The sequence below is a fragment of the Gekko japonicus genome, unplaced genomic scaffold, assembly GCF_001447785.1.
Source record: "Gekko japonicus isolate JY-2015 unplaced genomic scaffold, Gekko_japonicus_V1.1 scaffold797, whole genome shotgun sequence".
In the NCBI taxonomy this organism is placed as follows: domain Eukaryota; kingdom Metazoa; phylum Chordata; class Lepidosauria; order Squamata; family Gekkonidae; genus Gekko; species Gekko japonicus.
In genome coordinates, this window is record NW_015160859.1 from 782,724 (window position 1) to 799,059 (window position 16,336).

At 41.7% G+C, this 16,336-nt stretch overlaps 1 protein-coding gene across 1 annotated transcript in view; it reads left to right on the forward strand.

The window, feature by feature from the left end:
- AP4S1 (adaptor related protein complex 4 sigma 1 subunit) overlaps positions 1-15,824 on the forward strand; it is a 43,224-nt gene extending 27,400 nt beyond the window's left edge. Inside the window, exons 3-6 of the mRNA XM_015421781.1 lie at positions 4,820-5,012; positions 9,283-9,369; positions 10,656-10,724; positions 15,720-15,824. Of these exons, the coding sequence (XP_015277267.1) occupies positions 4,875-5,012; positions 9,283-9,369; positions 10,656-10,724; positions 15,720-15,824 (399 nt within the window). The 5' untranslated portion in view covers positions 4,820-4,874. The remainder of the gene's footprint in view (positions 1-4,819; positions 5,013-9,282; positions 9,370-10,655; positions 10,725-15,719) is intronic.
- Positions 15,825-16,336: the final 512 nt, after the last annotated feature.

Sequence of the window (16,336 nt, forward strand, 5' to 3'; positions counted from 1 at the left end):
TGAAAAGATGCTGATGTTGTTTTTTAGATTTTATGATGTTTCATCTTCAAATCATTTTAATTGTACTGTTCTCTAAAATGTAATTTTTGGCCCTAAGCCTTATAAAATTAATTGTGAGTAAATTGAAAAGGGGTGTGTGTTAAAGGGCCATCAAATCGCTTCTGAGTTACAGTGATCCTGTGAATTAAAGACCTCCAAAAGGTCTTGCCAAACTGAGGGCCATGGCTTCCTTGACTGAGTCAGTCCATCTCATGTCAGGTCTTCCTCTTCCTGCTGCCTGCAACTTTTCCTAGCATTACTGTCTTCTCATAAAGTGACCAAAGTATGATAGCTTCAATTTAGTCATTTTAGCTTCTAGGGAGAGTTTGGGTTTCATTTGATTTAGAACCCACTGATTGTCTTTTTGGCAGTCCACAGTATCTCAAAATCTCCTCTAACACCATGTTTGAAATGAATCAAGTTTCTTCATTGTCCAGCTTTCACACCCATACATAGTAATGGCAAATATTATGGCATGAATTAACTTGATCTTGGTCACCAGCAACACACCCTTACATGTGAGAATCTTTTCTAGCTTCTTTGTGGCTGAGATGATAAACAGAAGATACGATATGAAGTGGTGGAATGAAGGCAAAGATCAATTTTTGATTGCCTGGCCAGCAATAATTTCATCATCAGCAAAAAGGGGTAGGAGGAACAAAGCAGGCAGGACTAACACATGACACAGATGTCACAAAGCAGCTCTCTAACCTCCTAACCATAGGAACACACAAAAGAAAGGCAGTCACAGGGCATTTGTAGTGCCTCGTTAATCCCACCAATGAAACCAGAGTATAAACTCCAGTGAGTTCAATTATATTATTGGTCCCTCCCTTCTCATTGTTTCTGGCACATTGTTTCTGGTGTGAGCTCTCCCAGTCAATGCTCCCTATAAACTATGGAGTCTTGTGAACTACTGGGATTAAAGTTGTGAGTGAGCGATTTGGCTGCTGAATAAATTAATTTGCTCTTTAGCCATCCTTCCTGAGCTAAGACAACAATGTGTGAGCCGGCGGCTAGAAAACTGTGAGCTAGCTCACACTAACTCAGCTTAGAGGGAACACTGCTCCCAGTCCCATCTGCTGGATGACACATCCAGGACTTTGATGTGTACTAAACCTGTGCTGTTCCTCAGGGCTAAGTTGTTATCTACAGCCCCTTCAGTCTGTTGGAGGCCATGATTGGCTGCAGGGTTAGTCAGTTCTGAAATCTGTCATGGCCATATAGATGGATCAGATGGCAATGGGGACCAATAATTAGTATACAACCAATGAGGTAAGTTTGGCTGAGAAATCGTGACTGTCCCAATACCACCCAGTGAGCTTCAGGGCAGAATGAGGAAAGAGCAGTGCCAAACATTTTATAAGACAGTCTCTAGTTCTGTATTTTATCTATATGATATATATGCTGTGGCAAGTAAAAACACTTAAAATCAATGAAGATATATTTTAAAATGTCTGATTATTATCAGCACAATCATAAAGCTTGTCTGTAAGCTGCTTAGGATAACAACTATAAAATCTATATAAAGGACAGAGAAGATCAGATTGGGGATAGTTACCATCTATTTGTCTGAGGACATAAAGTTCAATAAACTAAACAAAAATTAAATGGATAAACTCATCCATGGAATCAATATTGGCAGAAATACCAGGCCCAAAAAGTAATGTAACAATAGAGACATGCCCACACAAACAGGACTCTGAGGATGATTTTAACATGGTGAAGGAAATCAGGGAAACAGCCAAGGGAGTGTTGTAACAATAGGTGACTTCACTTGCCCAGTGACTGAGAATGTTTGAGACATGATAAATTATTGAGTCTTGGAACAGTCAGTCATGATAGGAAGATAAGGAACCTGGATTCAGTCTTGAGCTGTGCCTAGGATCTGGAGTGAGATATGTTTTAAAATGATTTAAACCCCATGATAATAAAAGCTCTGATAGAATTAATACCACAGATTAGGAAATTTACAAAAAAGCCCAGGAGGATATCAATGTGGTTAATCAGCAGAGTCAAGGAACTTGTGAAAAGAAAACTTCCTCTTTTTTTAATAATGACCAAATGAAGATGAAAAGGAGCACAAACTCCAGCTAAACAAAAGCAAGTTGAGAAGGAAAATGAAAAAAAGAACTCAAACATACTTAAGACTATAAACATTTATTTAAATACAACAGATAAAGGAAACCAGCAAAGTACGCAGTAGCCACACTGTTAGATAAAGGACTGAAAGAATGAGTAAAGGAGGGCAAGGAGCTTTTCAAAAAGCTAAGTGGTTTCTGTCATTAGTCATCATTGTGGAAGAATCTGAACAGGACCCAAATGCTTGAACTTGTGCAAAAAATATAGAAATAAGCTTCTTTGTCTATTGGAAAATAGCAAAAGTAACTATATAAATACATATAGGGTGTGTGTGTGTGATGTCAGGCAGACAGATAGCTCTGTCCTAGGAAAATTAGCATTAAATGGTTAAAGCATAAAAAGGAACAAGCCTTGGTGAGGAAGAATCAGCAGCACTTTATAGCAATGCAAAGTTCTATTTTTTAGTGTTCTTTTCTTTGGGACTATCAACAAGCATGTAGCTAGAGGCAGGCTTTGGTCATGTTATGAGAATATGAGTCACTCCAGAGCTGGGGTTTTGGTTTGAAAGAAGAGACTGGACAGTAGGTTGAAAACTGACATTCTATGTAAACAGAAAAGGATTATTGCTCCTAGAAAGAAGAGGATGTTTCTTACCCAGTTCAGAGCGTTCAGCTCAGAAGGGACCCCCCTGGTTTGTGTGAAAGGGAAAACGGTCTTAGATTCCTCAAGAGTAAAAAAGGGAAAGTTATAATCCCACAAGGGAAGAATTTAAATACAGGAAGAAAGTACTAACTTCCAGGAAACTAAGGTAGTGTTACAAAATTTTATTAAGACACATTGTTGCTGAAATAAATTACCAAGACAAACAAACACCTCACAGTTAAGAACTGAGTCTCTAAGAATATAAGCTTCAACTATACTCTGTTGCCTGTTCAAAATATAATTTGTATAAACAACCAAATTTACCTCAACTTCTTGTCCCCTGCTCTGTTTCTAACTCACCTGTGCCTAGGGTTGCCAAGTCGCGGCGGGGGATCGTGTGTCTTTGCAGAATCCATGCCGTGGGGACGGCAAGACACGTTTCACCCACCGTCGCCAGGACATGACGCTACGCGTCGCTCTGGCAACGGGGCTCCAAACAGCCGCATTGCCAGAGCGACACGTAGCGTCATGTCCTGGCGACGGCAGTGCAACGCGTCTCGCCGTCCCCGTGGCACAGATTCTGGAAAGACATGTGGATCCCCCACCGCGATTTGTCGAGATTTGGGAGCCCTACCTGTGCCTGTTCAAGAAAATCAACCTTTCTGTTTGAACTTTACTTTGTGTCAAGTGCCATTTCGAAAAGGGATTTATAAGAGGGCTCCTGCTGAGTTACAATAAATCTCTGGCCTGGGCAAAAGCCGAAAAACTTCTCTATCACTGGGTGGGACCTACAGAAAGTTATAATTCTATACTTCAAATACACTACTAAGAGGCTGCTCAGTCAGAGTGGGGAACAGTGTTTTGGTGGGAAAATCTGCCTCACAGAGAAGAAGAAGCAGGGGTCTGTCACAGCAGGCATCCCAAAAGCTTCAAACAGGTTTTGACAAAGTTCCTCACTAAAGGCTCCTTAGTGGTCATGGGATAAGAGGATGTGACTTCTTATACATTGGCAATTGAATCAATAAGCGCAAGCATGGTGTAGTGGTTAACAGAGGTGGACTTTAATCTGGAGAGCTGGGTTTGATTTCCCACCCCTCCACATGAAGCATGCTGGGTGAGCTCTAAGAGCTCTCTCAGCCCCACCTACCTTAAAAGGGGGCTGTTGTGGGAAGAGGAAGGGAAGGTGATTGTAAGCCGCTTTGAGACATCTTGAGGTAGAGAAAAGTGGGGTATAATAACCTACTCTTCTTCTTCTAAATAGATAGTTACTAGAATCTGTTTTGGAGCTGGGCTGCATCACTATTCAGGGATGAACAGTGAGGTAGCCAAGATTGTAGATGATACCAAATTATTCATGATGGTCTATCATTGCTATTAGCAGTGGTGACCAAATGGAACTACTGGGGCCAGAGATAGTGTGCCTCTTACTAATCGTTCCAGGGGGTTGGTGATGTAGATTGAAACAAACTCCATAGTAGAGCTATTGCCTTGATGCTGTGGCTTGTTGGCTTTCTGAAAATATCTGGCTGGCTGCTCTGTTAAGCAGGATGCTGGACTAGACAGATCCGGGGTCTGATCAAGCAGCAAAATTGTTACATTTTTCTACACATAGTTTCCAAGCAGGACAGCACCTTTCCCCTTGTGTGCACCACCAGTGGCTCTATCTGTCTCTCAAACTTGGGGGAGGGGATCTCTCACATTAATACAGAACAAAGATTTCCCTCTCTCTTTTCTAGCATTTCAATTTTCTGCAGAATTCTTCTCAGTAACTTTGGCTACGCATTTTCCTCCCACATGGCTGCTAAACATATCTCCTTGCTGGAATTGGCAGGGGGAAGGGAGGGTTTCAGTGCTGGAAAATGTCTTTGTAATTTCTGCACTGGTAAAGCACTTAGTAGACTTTTACAGTAGCCCATCCAATTGTAATTACCCCTCCCATCCCTGCCAGTCAGCAGCCTCACCTGATTGCACAGTTTGTCTGAAAGAAGTGCCCTCCACCCCAGCCATTTAATATTACAAATCATGTAACTGACATTTCTGATTTTCCTGCATCCAGATTCACAGTTTGACCATCTAACCTCAGAAAAGGTATTTACAGGAATCCAAAAAAGATGATCAAGTTTTTTCTTATGGTGAACAAACAAGGCCAAACAAGGCTCTCTCGTTACTATGAGTACATGGACCTTCGGAAACGGACAATGCTGGAAGCTGAAGTCATCAAGCACTGCCTCTCCCGTTCAAAGGAACAAGTATGTCTTTTGTTCTTAGAGAATTGTTTATGGCCAGCGGAGAATAATGGTTAGAGTGTCAGACTAGGATTTGGGAAGCCCGAGTTCAAATCCCCATTCTTCCATGGATCTTGCTAGGTGATTAGGGTTGCCAGATGATGGCTGGCACCTAGCAGGAGATGGGGGGGGGGTAGGAACAGGGAGGTGCTGTCAACACAACAGCATGATGTCACTCTTTCGGGATAAACCCAGAAATGACATCACGTCTCTCTAGGAATTGGTGTGACATTATGGTGTGTCTGGGGAAAACCTGTCATGACACACTAGGAATTGCTGACAAGATTTTAATTAATTTTCTTTCTGCCAGCAGGGGCAGGAAACAGGGGTTTTTGGTGGGAGGTATCCAGTCATAACAGGTGGCCTGTCAACTCTGTGGGTGACCTTGGGCCACTTCACACACTCACAGCCTAACCTGCTTCACATGTTTAAGGTGGGAAGGTATAATTTAAAATGCAAAAGAAATGTGTGTTGTGGGGGGGGGGGGACACTAAATGTAACCCCACAGTAACCTTTCCCCAGCCACGTTCACTTTAAGTATGTTAAAAATGTCCTCGGGGGAAAGACTGCAGGGGAAAGAGGAACAGTGAGTGGGGTAGGGTCAATGCTTCTTTCCTGCATGTTTCCCTTCTATTATACACCCTCCGTCCCTTGCTTTATACCCATGTTTAGGAACATGGAGGGCCCGTGTGATGTTGTGATTAGTGGGATGCACAACCCTGAATTCAGATCTTCTGTCAGCTGTGAAACATTTTTAGGGGAGACCATGGTTCAAAGGCAGATTGCATGTTTTGTGTATGAAACAGAGGTGGCCAAACTTACTTAACGTAAGAGCCACATAGAATAAACATCAGATGTTTGAGAGCTGCAAGACATAACAAATATTACATACACATTTGTATTGAAAAATATGCAAATTTGCTTTCTATTAACATTACGTAAGACTGACAAAAATAAAAACAAAAGGGGTAAAAACAGATATTGATAATGATATTTATTTTTCCAATGGTATTTATTTGTTTGCTAATGATATTTATTTGTCTGAGAGTTGACGTTTGAACACAAACTGTATTTTATGCATGTGCTTGAGAACTCTGGTCGTGTAAGCTGAAATAAACAAATAATAATATTTGTCTGAGACAAAGAGAGGGAGGGGTGGAAAGAAAGAATGAAAGAAGTGGAAAGAAAGAGACAGGCAGAAACAATTACTACAAATAGAGGCGGAAGGAAGGGAGAAAGAGAAAAAGATAAACAAAGGTGGAAAGAAAGCAATTAGATGGGGAGATGGAAGGAAGAGAGAGAGAGAGAGAGAGAGAGAGAGAGAAAGAAAGAAAGAAAGAAAGAAAGAAAGAAAGAAAGAAAGAAAGAAAGAAAGAAAGAAAGAAAGAAAGAAGCAAAGAAAGCAAATAGGTGGGAAGGAGGGGGGAGGAAGGATGGATGGAAGGAAGGAAGAGAGAATGAGAAAGGTGGAAAGAATGAAAGAGGTGGAAAGAAGAAGAGAGAGAAAGAGAGATAAACAGAAACAAAGAAAGCAAATGTGGGGAGGAAAGAAGGAGGGAGGGAGAGGAAGGAAGGAAGGAGAAAATAGATGAGGAAGGACAGGAAAAGGAAAGGTAGAAAGAAAGCAAATAGATGGGGGAGGAAAGAAGGGGAAGAGAGAGAGAGAGAAAGAAAGCATATAAATGGGGAGGGAGGAAGGAAGAGGTGGAAAGAAAGCAACTTTAACTTTAAATGTGTTCTCCAACCCCCCCCCCCATTGCCAGTTTGGCTTTACTTGGAGAAGGGATTTTAAAAAGTCAAGCCAGCTGATGGGGCCACGGGGTGGGAGCTTAGAGAATGCCTTTCTTTCCCAAGTCTCCCACCCCGGCTGCCATGCCGGGTTGACTTGGAGAAGGGATTTAAAGACACCAATGCCTTCTCCAAGCCAAGCCGGTCAGCAGGTGGGGCAGGGCTTGGAGAACACATTTAACTTTAGATGGGGAGGGAGGGGAGAAAGAGAGAGAGAAAAAAAGAAAGGTGGAAAGAAAGAAAGAAACTAGAAAGAAAGCAAATAGATGGGGGAGGGAGGGAAAGGTGGAAAGAAAGCAACCGTAACTTTAAATGCATCCTCCAAGCCCCACCTGCCCCCACCCCAGCTGCTTGGCTTGGAGAAGGGATTTAAAGAGACAAATGCCTTCTCCAAGCTGGCTGGGGGAGGGGCTTTGAGAACACATTTAAAATTGATTTCTTTCTCTGCTTCCCTCCAAGCCTACCCAGGGAGGCTGGGGAAGGGAAGATACCTCTCCTTTGCTTCACCAGCCGCCCTGCTGGGAGCCGCACAATATGTGTAAAAGAGCCAAGTAAAACCAAGTAAAAACAGTAAAGCCATTTGTAAACTGGAAGAGATAAATTGCAAAGGATCCTAGTAATAACCAATTGTACCGATTCTTCAGCTATGCCTTCTAGGTGTGAAAACTCAGATGCAAGCATGGAACTAAGTCCTCTTCCCCACCTGTTCATTCCTATGGAGGATCTATAGACATGTGTAGTTCTGCCTCCTACAGTGAATGAAGGAGTATCCTGCGTGCACAATAACCGTGCATACAGCCGAGAACAATTCAGCTGTTTAGGACAAGCTGATATTATATTACAGTACAAACTTTTCAAGACTGCATGTTTAGGAGCTATTTGTGCCTATGGCTATTATCTGCTGTTTTCAATTCTTTGGTTCAGTCTATAATGCTTTGATTAATTCGGGGCTGCTCTGTACTGATACATGTGTTCTCGAGGAAACCATTATTTTCAAAATAGCTAGCCAATACCTCCTTCAACAAAAAGAACTGCAAACTGTTGTTAAATAATAAAGGAAAAATCTCTTGAAGCCTTTTTTACTTCAACAAGAAAGTAGGGGACTCTACAGCCTAGAGCCATTGCCTTATTCTTCCTGCTAAAATTACTGTCCTTTGAACTCCTTCCAAAGGCTACAGCCACTGGTTGAGATTTTGAGTCAGGGTCATGTATGTATGTATGTATGTATGTATGTATGTATGTATAATCTTCAGTTTATAACCCTCCCTCCCCTGCACAGCAGGGCTCAGGGCGGGTAACAACAGGTAGCAACAAAAATATTAAAACAGTAAATAAATTAATCATTAAAACCCAATTTACAAAACATTTTATAACAACAATTTAAATCTAATCAGTCAGATGGCAGTGCATAGTTTGACACAACTTAGTGCATCTTCTCTCAGAAGAGATTGTACTTCAGGTGTGTCCATGGATGTTAAGATGGTGCTATATGATTGATTTGCTGGTTTTAATCTGTATTTTTAAAAATGTTTTTAACCTGTTGTAAATCACCCAGAGCCCTATGTACTCAGGGATTGGGTAATTCAGAAATTCAATAAATAAATAAAATAATAACAACCACAGTAACAGATGGACAATAGTAGTGTTTGGAGGCTTCGACTTTTGGAGCTGTTAAATGAAATTAAAATGCACTACAGACATTGACTTTCTGCACACTTTGTTAGCTTACCTCATTTGTAGCTGCATAAATCAGGCATCTAGATAAATGTATAGAGCTATACAATGCAAACAGGTAGAATATCAAGACACATGAAGATGATTTATTTAATAGCATATATCTCACATGCAATGCTCTTTCTAAGCTGTGGAGTCATGTGAGCAAAAATTCTACTCTGTAAGCTACTGGCATTAAAGTTGTGAGTGAACAATTTGGCTACTGCAGAAATTAGTTTGCCCTGGAGCCATCCATTCTGAGCGAAGACAAAAATGTGTGAGCAGGAGGCTAAAAAACTGTGAGCTAGCTCACACTAACTCAGCTTAGAAGGTACACTGCTCACATGTCCATTGATGACTAAGATCATCAGGCCATCTCTTGGCATCAGGTCATCTGTTGGCTATCTCACAACTTCGGGTGGCCTTTCTGGCATCAACCAGAGCTCAGGCCTTTCCCATCGTGGCTCCAGTTCTGGGGAATGGGCTCCCTGAAGAGGTGGGGGGGGGCCCTCCCTGGAGACCTTTAGGAGGCCTTTGTTTGCCAGGGCTTTGGCAGGGGTTTGAATAGCAAGCATCTTTTAAGGGGTGAGGGGAGAGATTTGGGGGGTTGCTGTTTTATTTTGGTTTAACTATTATTGTAAGCCAACTTGAACCACAAGGAAAGGTGGGATATAAATGTTTTAATAAATAAGTAAATAAAATGAATGTGCTTTGTTCTGTGTTTTTTCTTTAGTGTTCCTTCATTGAGTACAAAGATTTTAAGCTGGTATACAGACAATATGCTGCCCTTTTCATAGTGGTTGGAATTAATGAAACTGAGGTATGTGTTATACTTGTTACCTATATAAAAATGAAAATAAATCGTTTAAGCCAAAGGGCACCTTTATATACTGCTGTTGCCTCACTTTCCTTCTGATTTGCAGAAGTCATCCAGTCCTTCCCTCTTGAGTCCCTTCTTTTTGCATACTGTCTAGCTCTATCACAATTTAATGAAAGCCACAGAAAAGAAACAAACCCTACTATTTCCTAAGAATTCTAAAAGCCATTCCTCACAGTGGTAGTATTTTCTGGGAGCACTCCTCAGTCAGTCTACTTGAAAGTAAGTCCCATTTTATTTTGGGGGGCTTACTCCCAAGGAAGTGTTCTTAGAATTGCAACCTCTGTCTCAAATAAGATTGCCAAGTGGCCTTTAATAGAGGCTTAATGTGTGTGCAATTGGGCTTTTCATGGTGTGGAGGGAAACAGCATCACCTGGTAAATGTCCCATTCTGTTAATGAGAAAATGCTTTTCTCTAGGCCAGTTGGCAAACCTACTTTGTAGATGAGCTACACATGAGTGCTGTCAGAGTTAACCTCTGTGTTCCCTTTTGGCTGACCTTTTAATTTTAGTATTTTCAGCTAAAAAGTATTTTTGTGCTTATTTGGTGGATGCAGCAAATCTTAGGTTTTCAAAATCAAGCTGTTAGTTTTGTCTCAGGGCTGGCCCATCCATTAGGTGCATGTTAGAGCCCTAGAGCTGGAGGGGCACCCAGCCAGACCTATTGCCAGCCGCCCTGCCCACAGTTTCAGGGTCTGGCATAGCCCAGTGAGTAGTCAACAGAAAACCTGTTTTTTCCCTCCATGGTGGGGGGGCAGGGGCTGGCCCTCCTTCCCTTTCCTTCCATCAAGGGAGTGAGGTTGTGGAAGGGCTGAGGGAGGGGGGCCTTTTGCAGGGCCATTTTTGCCTCCCATTCTGACCCCATTGCGAGATTTGACAGAGGGGCAAGCCATAGCACCAGTCCCAGTGAGGACAGCATGAGTGGGGTAGTGTCTGTACAATGTGAGAGGGAGGAGGAAGGCATCAGCTTCCCATGGTGCAGAAGAGGTGGAAGGTAGCCATGGGAGTGTCCCAGTGGTGCCAAGGGGGAGGAGGGCAGGCTGCAGCTTCCCTGCAGGTGGTGGCTTCCTGACAGTATGGGGAGCAGTGAAGTAATTTGCCAAGAGTGCCAAGCATCCTTGGGCTGGCCCTGTTTTGTTTCTGGATTTTTCTAAAATATTTAAATATACCACAAATAGAGAGATTAGTATAACCACTTTTATTTTTATGTATTTGTAACTGACTTTCAGAATGAAATGGCTGTATATGAACTAATTCATAATTTTGTGGAAGTTCTGGACAAGTATTTCAGCAGAGTGGTAAGTATAATATGGAACCAAAAACATGTTTTTCTTTTCATTTTTGGGGGGGAAGGGTTAGTTTTATATTTATCACATTGTAGACATAGCAGTATGATATACCACAACTGTCATGTTTTTATGTACGGGGGCACAACTCATTGCAACTGATGAAAGTCACCTTGTACAGTAGTGTGTTGCTTTCTCTGCTATGATTTTAGTTCTCTGTTTTCATCACTACACATAGACCAAAAGAGTTGACTATTGACATTTTGATCCATCATTTCTGCACATACAGAAGCACAATATGTGCAAATGGAGCTCCATATTGGCGGGGATCCTCCGTGTACAATATTACAAAATGCTCCAGATGTATAATGGAGGCAAGAGGGCAGCTCCTGTATGAGTAAGATTGCAAACCTCCTGGTAGAGGCTGTAGATCTCCTGGGATTACAACTGATCTCCAGGTGACAGAAATCAATTCACCTGGAGAAAATGGCCACTTTGGAAGACGGACTCTATGGCATTATACCCCACTGAAGTCCCACCCCAACCCCTGCCTTCCTCAGGCTCCACCCCAAAAATCTCCAGAGGACTCCTCTGTATTTACACTGTAGCAACAAATTAAAACGTTGAATTTGCTGCTAGAGGTTGTAGTGATGGCCACAAGCACAGAAGATGTTAAAAAGGGATTAGACAGGATTCATGGAGAACAAGTCTTATCAGTGGCTATAAACCATGGTGACAAAAGGGAACATCCATGTACAGAGGCAGCAAACCTCTCAGTTCTGCTCCCAGGAGGCAACATCAGGGGATGGCCTCAGCCTGTATGACCAGCTGTTGTCATCCAGAGAAACTGGTTGGCTACTGTGTGAGATGCAATGCCAGACTAGATGGGCCCCTGGTCTGATCCAGCAGGACTCCTCTTATGTTCTTATGGTAGCTTATGTTCTTTAAGCTGAAGACCTTTTTTAAAAAGAAAAAAAATCTGCCTTCTGCACTTAAATGGATTAGATGTTTGGAGGAATCTGTCCTCCTACATCAGTGTTTGATCCTCACCCTTCATTATTTATTATTACATCAAGACAGAAGAGATTGCTGGGTAGATCCAGGGCATAGTGAATGCTTCATTGAAGGACAAGATAGTACTGTCTCTAGAGGGAGCCATGAAACCCCTACTGAAAAACCCATGTCTAGATCTGAATGATCAGCTGCCACCAGGTAGCAAATACTCTTTTTTATTGTTCTTTTTTGGCAAAGTACTTAAGCATTGGTCAAGTCATTCCAGGCCTTCTTGGATAAAATGGATTGAGCTATTTCAGTCACACTTCTGACCTAGTTTTGAAAAAGAGCCTGGTTTGGTTGCCCTGGTGGATGACCTTTGCCATGAGAAAGACAGGGGGCATGAGATATTGTTGATTCTCCTGGGCCTCTTAGCAACTTTTGGTACCATTGTCTTCTGGATTAGTTGAGTGAAATGGGTGTTGGAGGTTTTGTTCTGGTTTTGTTCCAGAAGATAGTGTTGGCTAAGAGAAGCTCAGCTTTGTAGTATTTGTGATATTGAATCCTACATGGTTTTATTTTGTCCCCGGCTCTCTTAGACATCAACATGAAATCATTAAAAGAATCATCTGGGGATTTGGAGTGCGTTGTCAGCAACGTGCAGATAACGCCCAATTCTGTATCTCCCTTTCAAAATATAATGTGAGCCAGTAGGTATTCCAAAGAAGTGCCTGGAAGCTAAAACAGGCTGGGGGAGAGGTAGGGTTGCCAACCTCCAGGTGGTTGTATATCAAAAATGAGAGCTCACGGGAGGAGATTGTATAAATATAAAGATACTCCGTGAATGAATTACGAACATAAACAGAAAAATTATATTGTATGAAACAATTCAAACATTTTGAAATCTTTGTTAAAGAACCCTTATAAAAAACTTCAGGAGTGCAATAATTCCACGTCATATGTTAGTACAGCTATACACGGCTGGCTTCACTGCCGCGTTCACGTTACACTTCTTCAGATAGCTGGTACTCTTTAGGTATGAACTGAAAATTATATTTCCATGTCATTTTTACTATATTACAACATATTAACTATATCCCCAGTTGTCAGCACATACATACTCACTGAAATAGAATTGCATTCTCCCTTTGTATCAAGTACTTTTTTTCCTAGCTCTGTAAAAATATATATATATATATAAGGGTTCTTTAACAAAGATTTCAAAATGTTTGAATTGTTTCATACAATATAATTTTTCTGCTTATGTTCGTAATTCATTCACGGAGTGTCTTTATATTTATACAACCTCCAGGTGGTGGCTAGAGTCCTCCTGGAATTACAGCTGATCTCTAGAGTGCAAGTGATCGGTTCACCTGGAGAAAATGGGTGCTTTGTAGGGTGGACTTGATGACATTATACACCTCTGACTTCCCTCCCTTCCCCAAACCCCACCATTCCCATGTTCCACCCCCAAATCTCCCCTCCTAAGGGTGGTAATCCTACTGAGACACAATAAACTGAAGCTCATTCCAGGCAAAACATAGGTGCTGTTAGTTGGTAATCTAGTCATACAGGTATTGAGGAGTCAATCTGTGTTAGCTGGGGTTTCACTTCCTGCAAAAGAGCAGTTTTGCAGTTTGACGGTGCTATTAGATTCATTCTACAAATGTAGACTCAGTGGCTGATAGTACTTGGGTCAATTTCAGTGGTCTTACCAGTTGTAGCACTGTTTTGAAAGTCATGATTTGGCCAGTTACCTCTATTCTGGACATATTCGGATTACTGTTTTGCAATCTGTACAGGGCTGCCTTGGAAGATGGTTGCGAAGCTGCAGTTTATATAAAATTTAGCAGTAATAGTGCTTACTGGTACAGGCTTGGGGGGGGATTGCTTTCAGACATCGAAAGAACTACACTAGCTGCCAATTGGCTCCTACGCACTATTCAAGGTACTAGTTACTCCCTTTAAAAACACTGATCCCCAACATGGTGCCCACGTTTAGATCTTTTCCACCCGAAGCCCGTTGAAGACTAGAGTAACTCTCCATAGGATTGTACTTGAAGTGTGTGGTCCGTGCATCCTTGCACAGTGTAGATGGCTAAGCAGATGTTGCTGCCCATTAACCTGCTGAATGGGTAATCAGCATTCTGAACTTTCACAGTGTCAGTCACCAGTTTGAGGGGAGAAGGGGAGGCCTGAATTTGGTGTCCACTCTTGCTGCATAGAGAGTCTTGATTTCAGCAATCAGGAGAAGCCCTCGTCATGGGATGTGGTGACCAAGGAAGGAGGACTGCTCACGTTGCACGCTTTTGACCAGAAGAAATCCTGTCTACTGGATTAGAGTGTAAAAATTTGGCCCCTTGGGATTACTTATACCAAATGGTGGCAATAATTTCAAAGTCAATGAACATTAAGTAGGTAAATGTGTGGTCCAAGAGTGTAGTATTCTGCATATATACCAAAAATTTACTGCTAGTTTGGGAGCTGAGGGGAATCTGAGCTGAAAAAGGGATTGATAACTTGCTTTGAATTCTGTGGCTTCTGTTTTGTTTCTCTTGGAACACCCGGGAAGGGTCTGATATCTGAATGTAAGCTCTGCAAACACCATTAGATAAATATAGTACTTGCAAAGAATGTTTGAAACTCACAAATCTAAAAATACCGAGATGACAAAATGTCTCTCTAGTGAAGGACAGATGTTCTTTTCTTTCCTAGTTTGTTCTTCTCCTCTCCCATTGCCCTCCTAGTTTAGTGCACTGCCTGGGTTCTGCAAATGTGATGTTAATTTAGGATAAAACATTTCATGTTTGTGGTTTTCACCAGAACATCTCTTTGGAATGAACGGTCCAGTTTGTCAGTGGTTACATATTTATTCTATGCGTTACATGCTATTAAAATAGACCATGGTGTGATATGTGGCTTCCCTAATCCACCCTACTTTTCTGCATTCCCCAGTTCAGCAGCCCAGCAGCTCTGAGCAAGTACAATCTCCATGGGCTGGTGCAAGTAGTGTACTGCTATTAGGCAGCATCCTTTAATGTATACATAATGTTTCAGAAAGAAATTTGCAGCATTGGCTGAATGTGCTAATGACCACAAACTAGCCAACAAAAGTATGAGAGAAACATATGGTGTTTCCTTACTTGGACAATGGTTTCACATTGTCTGTGCATGTGAAAAGTAGATTAGGATGACTGTGTTAAAACACTGTCGCTTCCACATAACACACCAAAAAAGATTGTGTTGTTGAGAAAAGACAGAGTTATCCATCCTGAAGTTCCTCCACCCTAAGGTGCTTTCCCCAATTTAATGGCTCTTCATTTAGGCTAGAGGAAGGCTTCATACTTTGCTTTGGGGAGTGATAAGATGTAGGCCATGATCAATTGTATGCATTCTCACAATTTAGCACAAATTCAGAGAAGTATGGAATTTATTATCAGGCACAGAATTCAGCATTCGGAGGCTTGAAACAAATTAAAATAAATTAAAAATTTATTGAAACAAATTAAAATATGATCTATGGTCCTTGGGTCAACAAAGGTAGACTTTTATAGTGTGGTCAATGGTTGGTAAAATGGGGCATTCAGTAGGATTTCTAGGGTTTTTAATGATCTTTTGTATAGAAGCCCTATTGAAATTAATGGAGGCACTGCAAGATTGATAGATCCTACTTCTAATCTTTAATTTAAGATAATGGGAATAGTTGTCAAGTGTGTTAAGTATACTGGATTGAGTCCAACTTTGTTTTCTACCAACAAAGCGGTGCTGGTGATTTTCTGTTGATTCCCCTCTTCCATTGCAGACCCCCATCTTGCTCCCAGTGCTGTTCCTAGGGGTTCCTTTACACCTGCTAAGGGAAGCACTTCTGGGATAGTGATGGAATACAGTTGGGTACAGAGGCAGGAACCATTCCATTAAAAAAAATATTTGTCTCTGACATGACTGGTACTCTGTCTGTAATATCACAAATGAAAGAACATCAATCCCAAACTAACTTATCTTTTTCCTTTCCAGAGTGAATTAGATGTATCCTTTTTCAGTTCCACCAGTCTGCTTGCTGTTCTCTGTGTTCTTGCTCCTTCCTGCCTTTGCAAGGCTGCTCGGCACAAATTGAATTAAAGCGGTGCCACACTTTGAATTTAGGCAGCCTCAGCAAAGGAGAGTGATCTAGTGTGAAATCTTTGAACAGTAATGGTGTGGCAGAAGTTATTTGAGAAGGTACCTTGTTAAAGGTCACACAGCTATTACAAAAAGAAGGGGGTGTCTCATAATAGACACTGGTGCCCTGGGCTCCATTTTACTTTAATTTCTACATGAAGAACATTGCATCTTCCATAAGGGCTGATGCAGGTGCATGAACATCCTAACTGTGGCACAGTCTGTGGATGTGCAAAGGTGGACCCCCATCCTCGAGCAATATCTGGCCCTGAGTATTAGCAGCATGGTTTATCTCAGCTGGAGGGAGATGGCATCCTATTGCCTCATTATAGTTCTGGTTTGTGCTCCTGGATCCAAATCACACCTGACTTTTCCAGAATTTGTTTTACAGAAGCTGCAGCTTTCAAGCAGCTATTTAAAACCTTCAAAAGGTAGTTTAATGATGCTGAAAATACCCCTTAGAATCCAGAGAC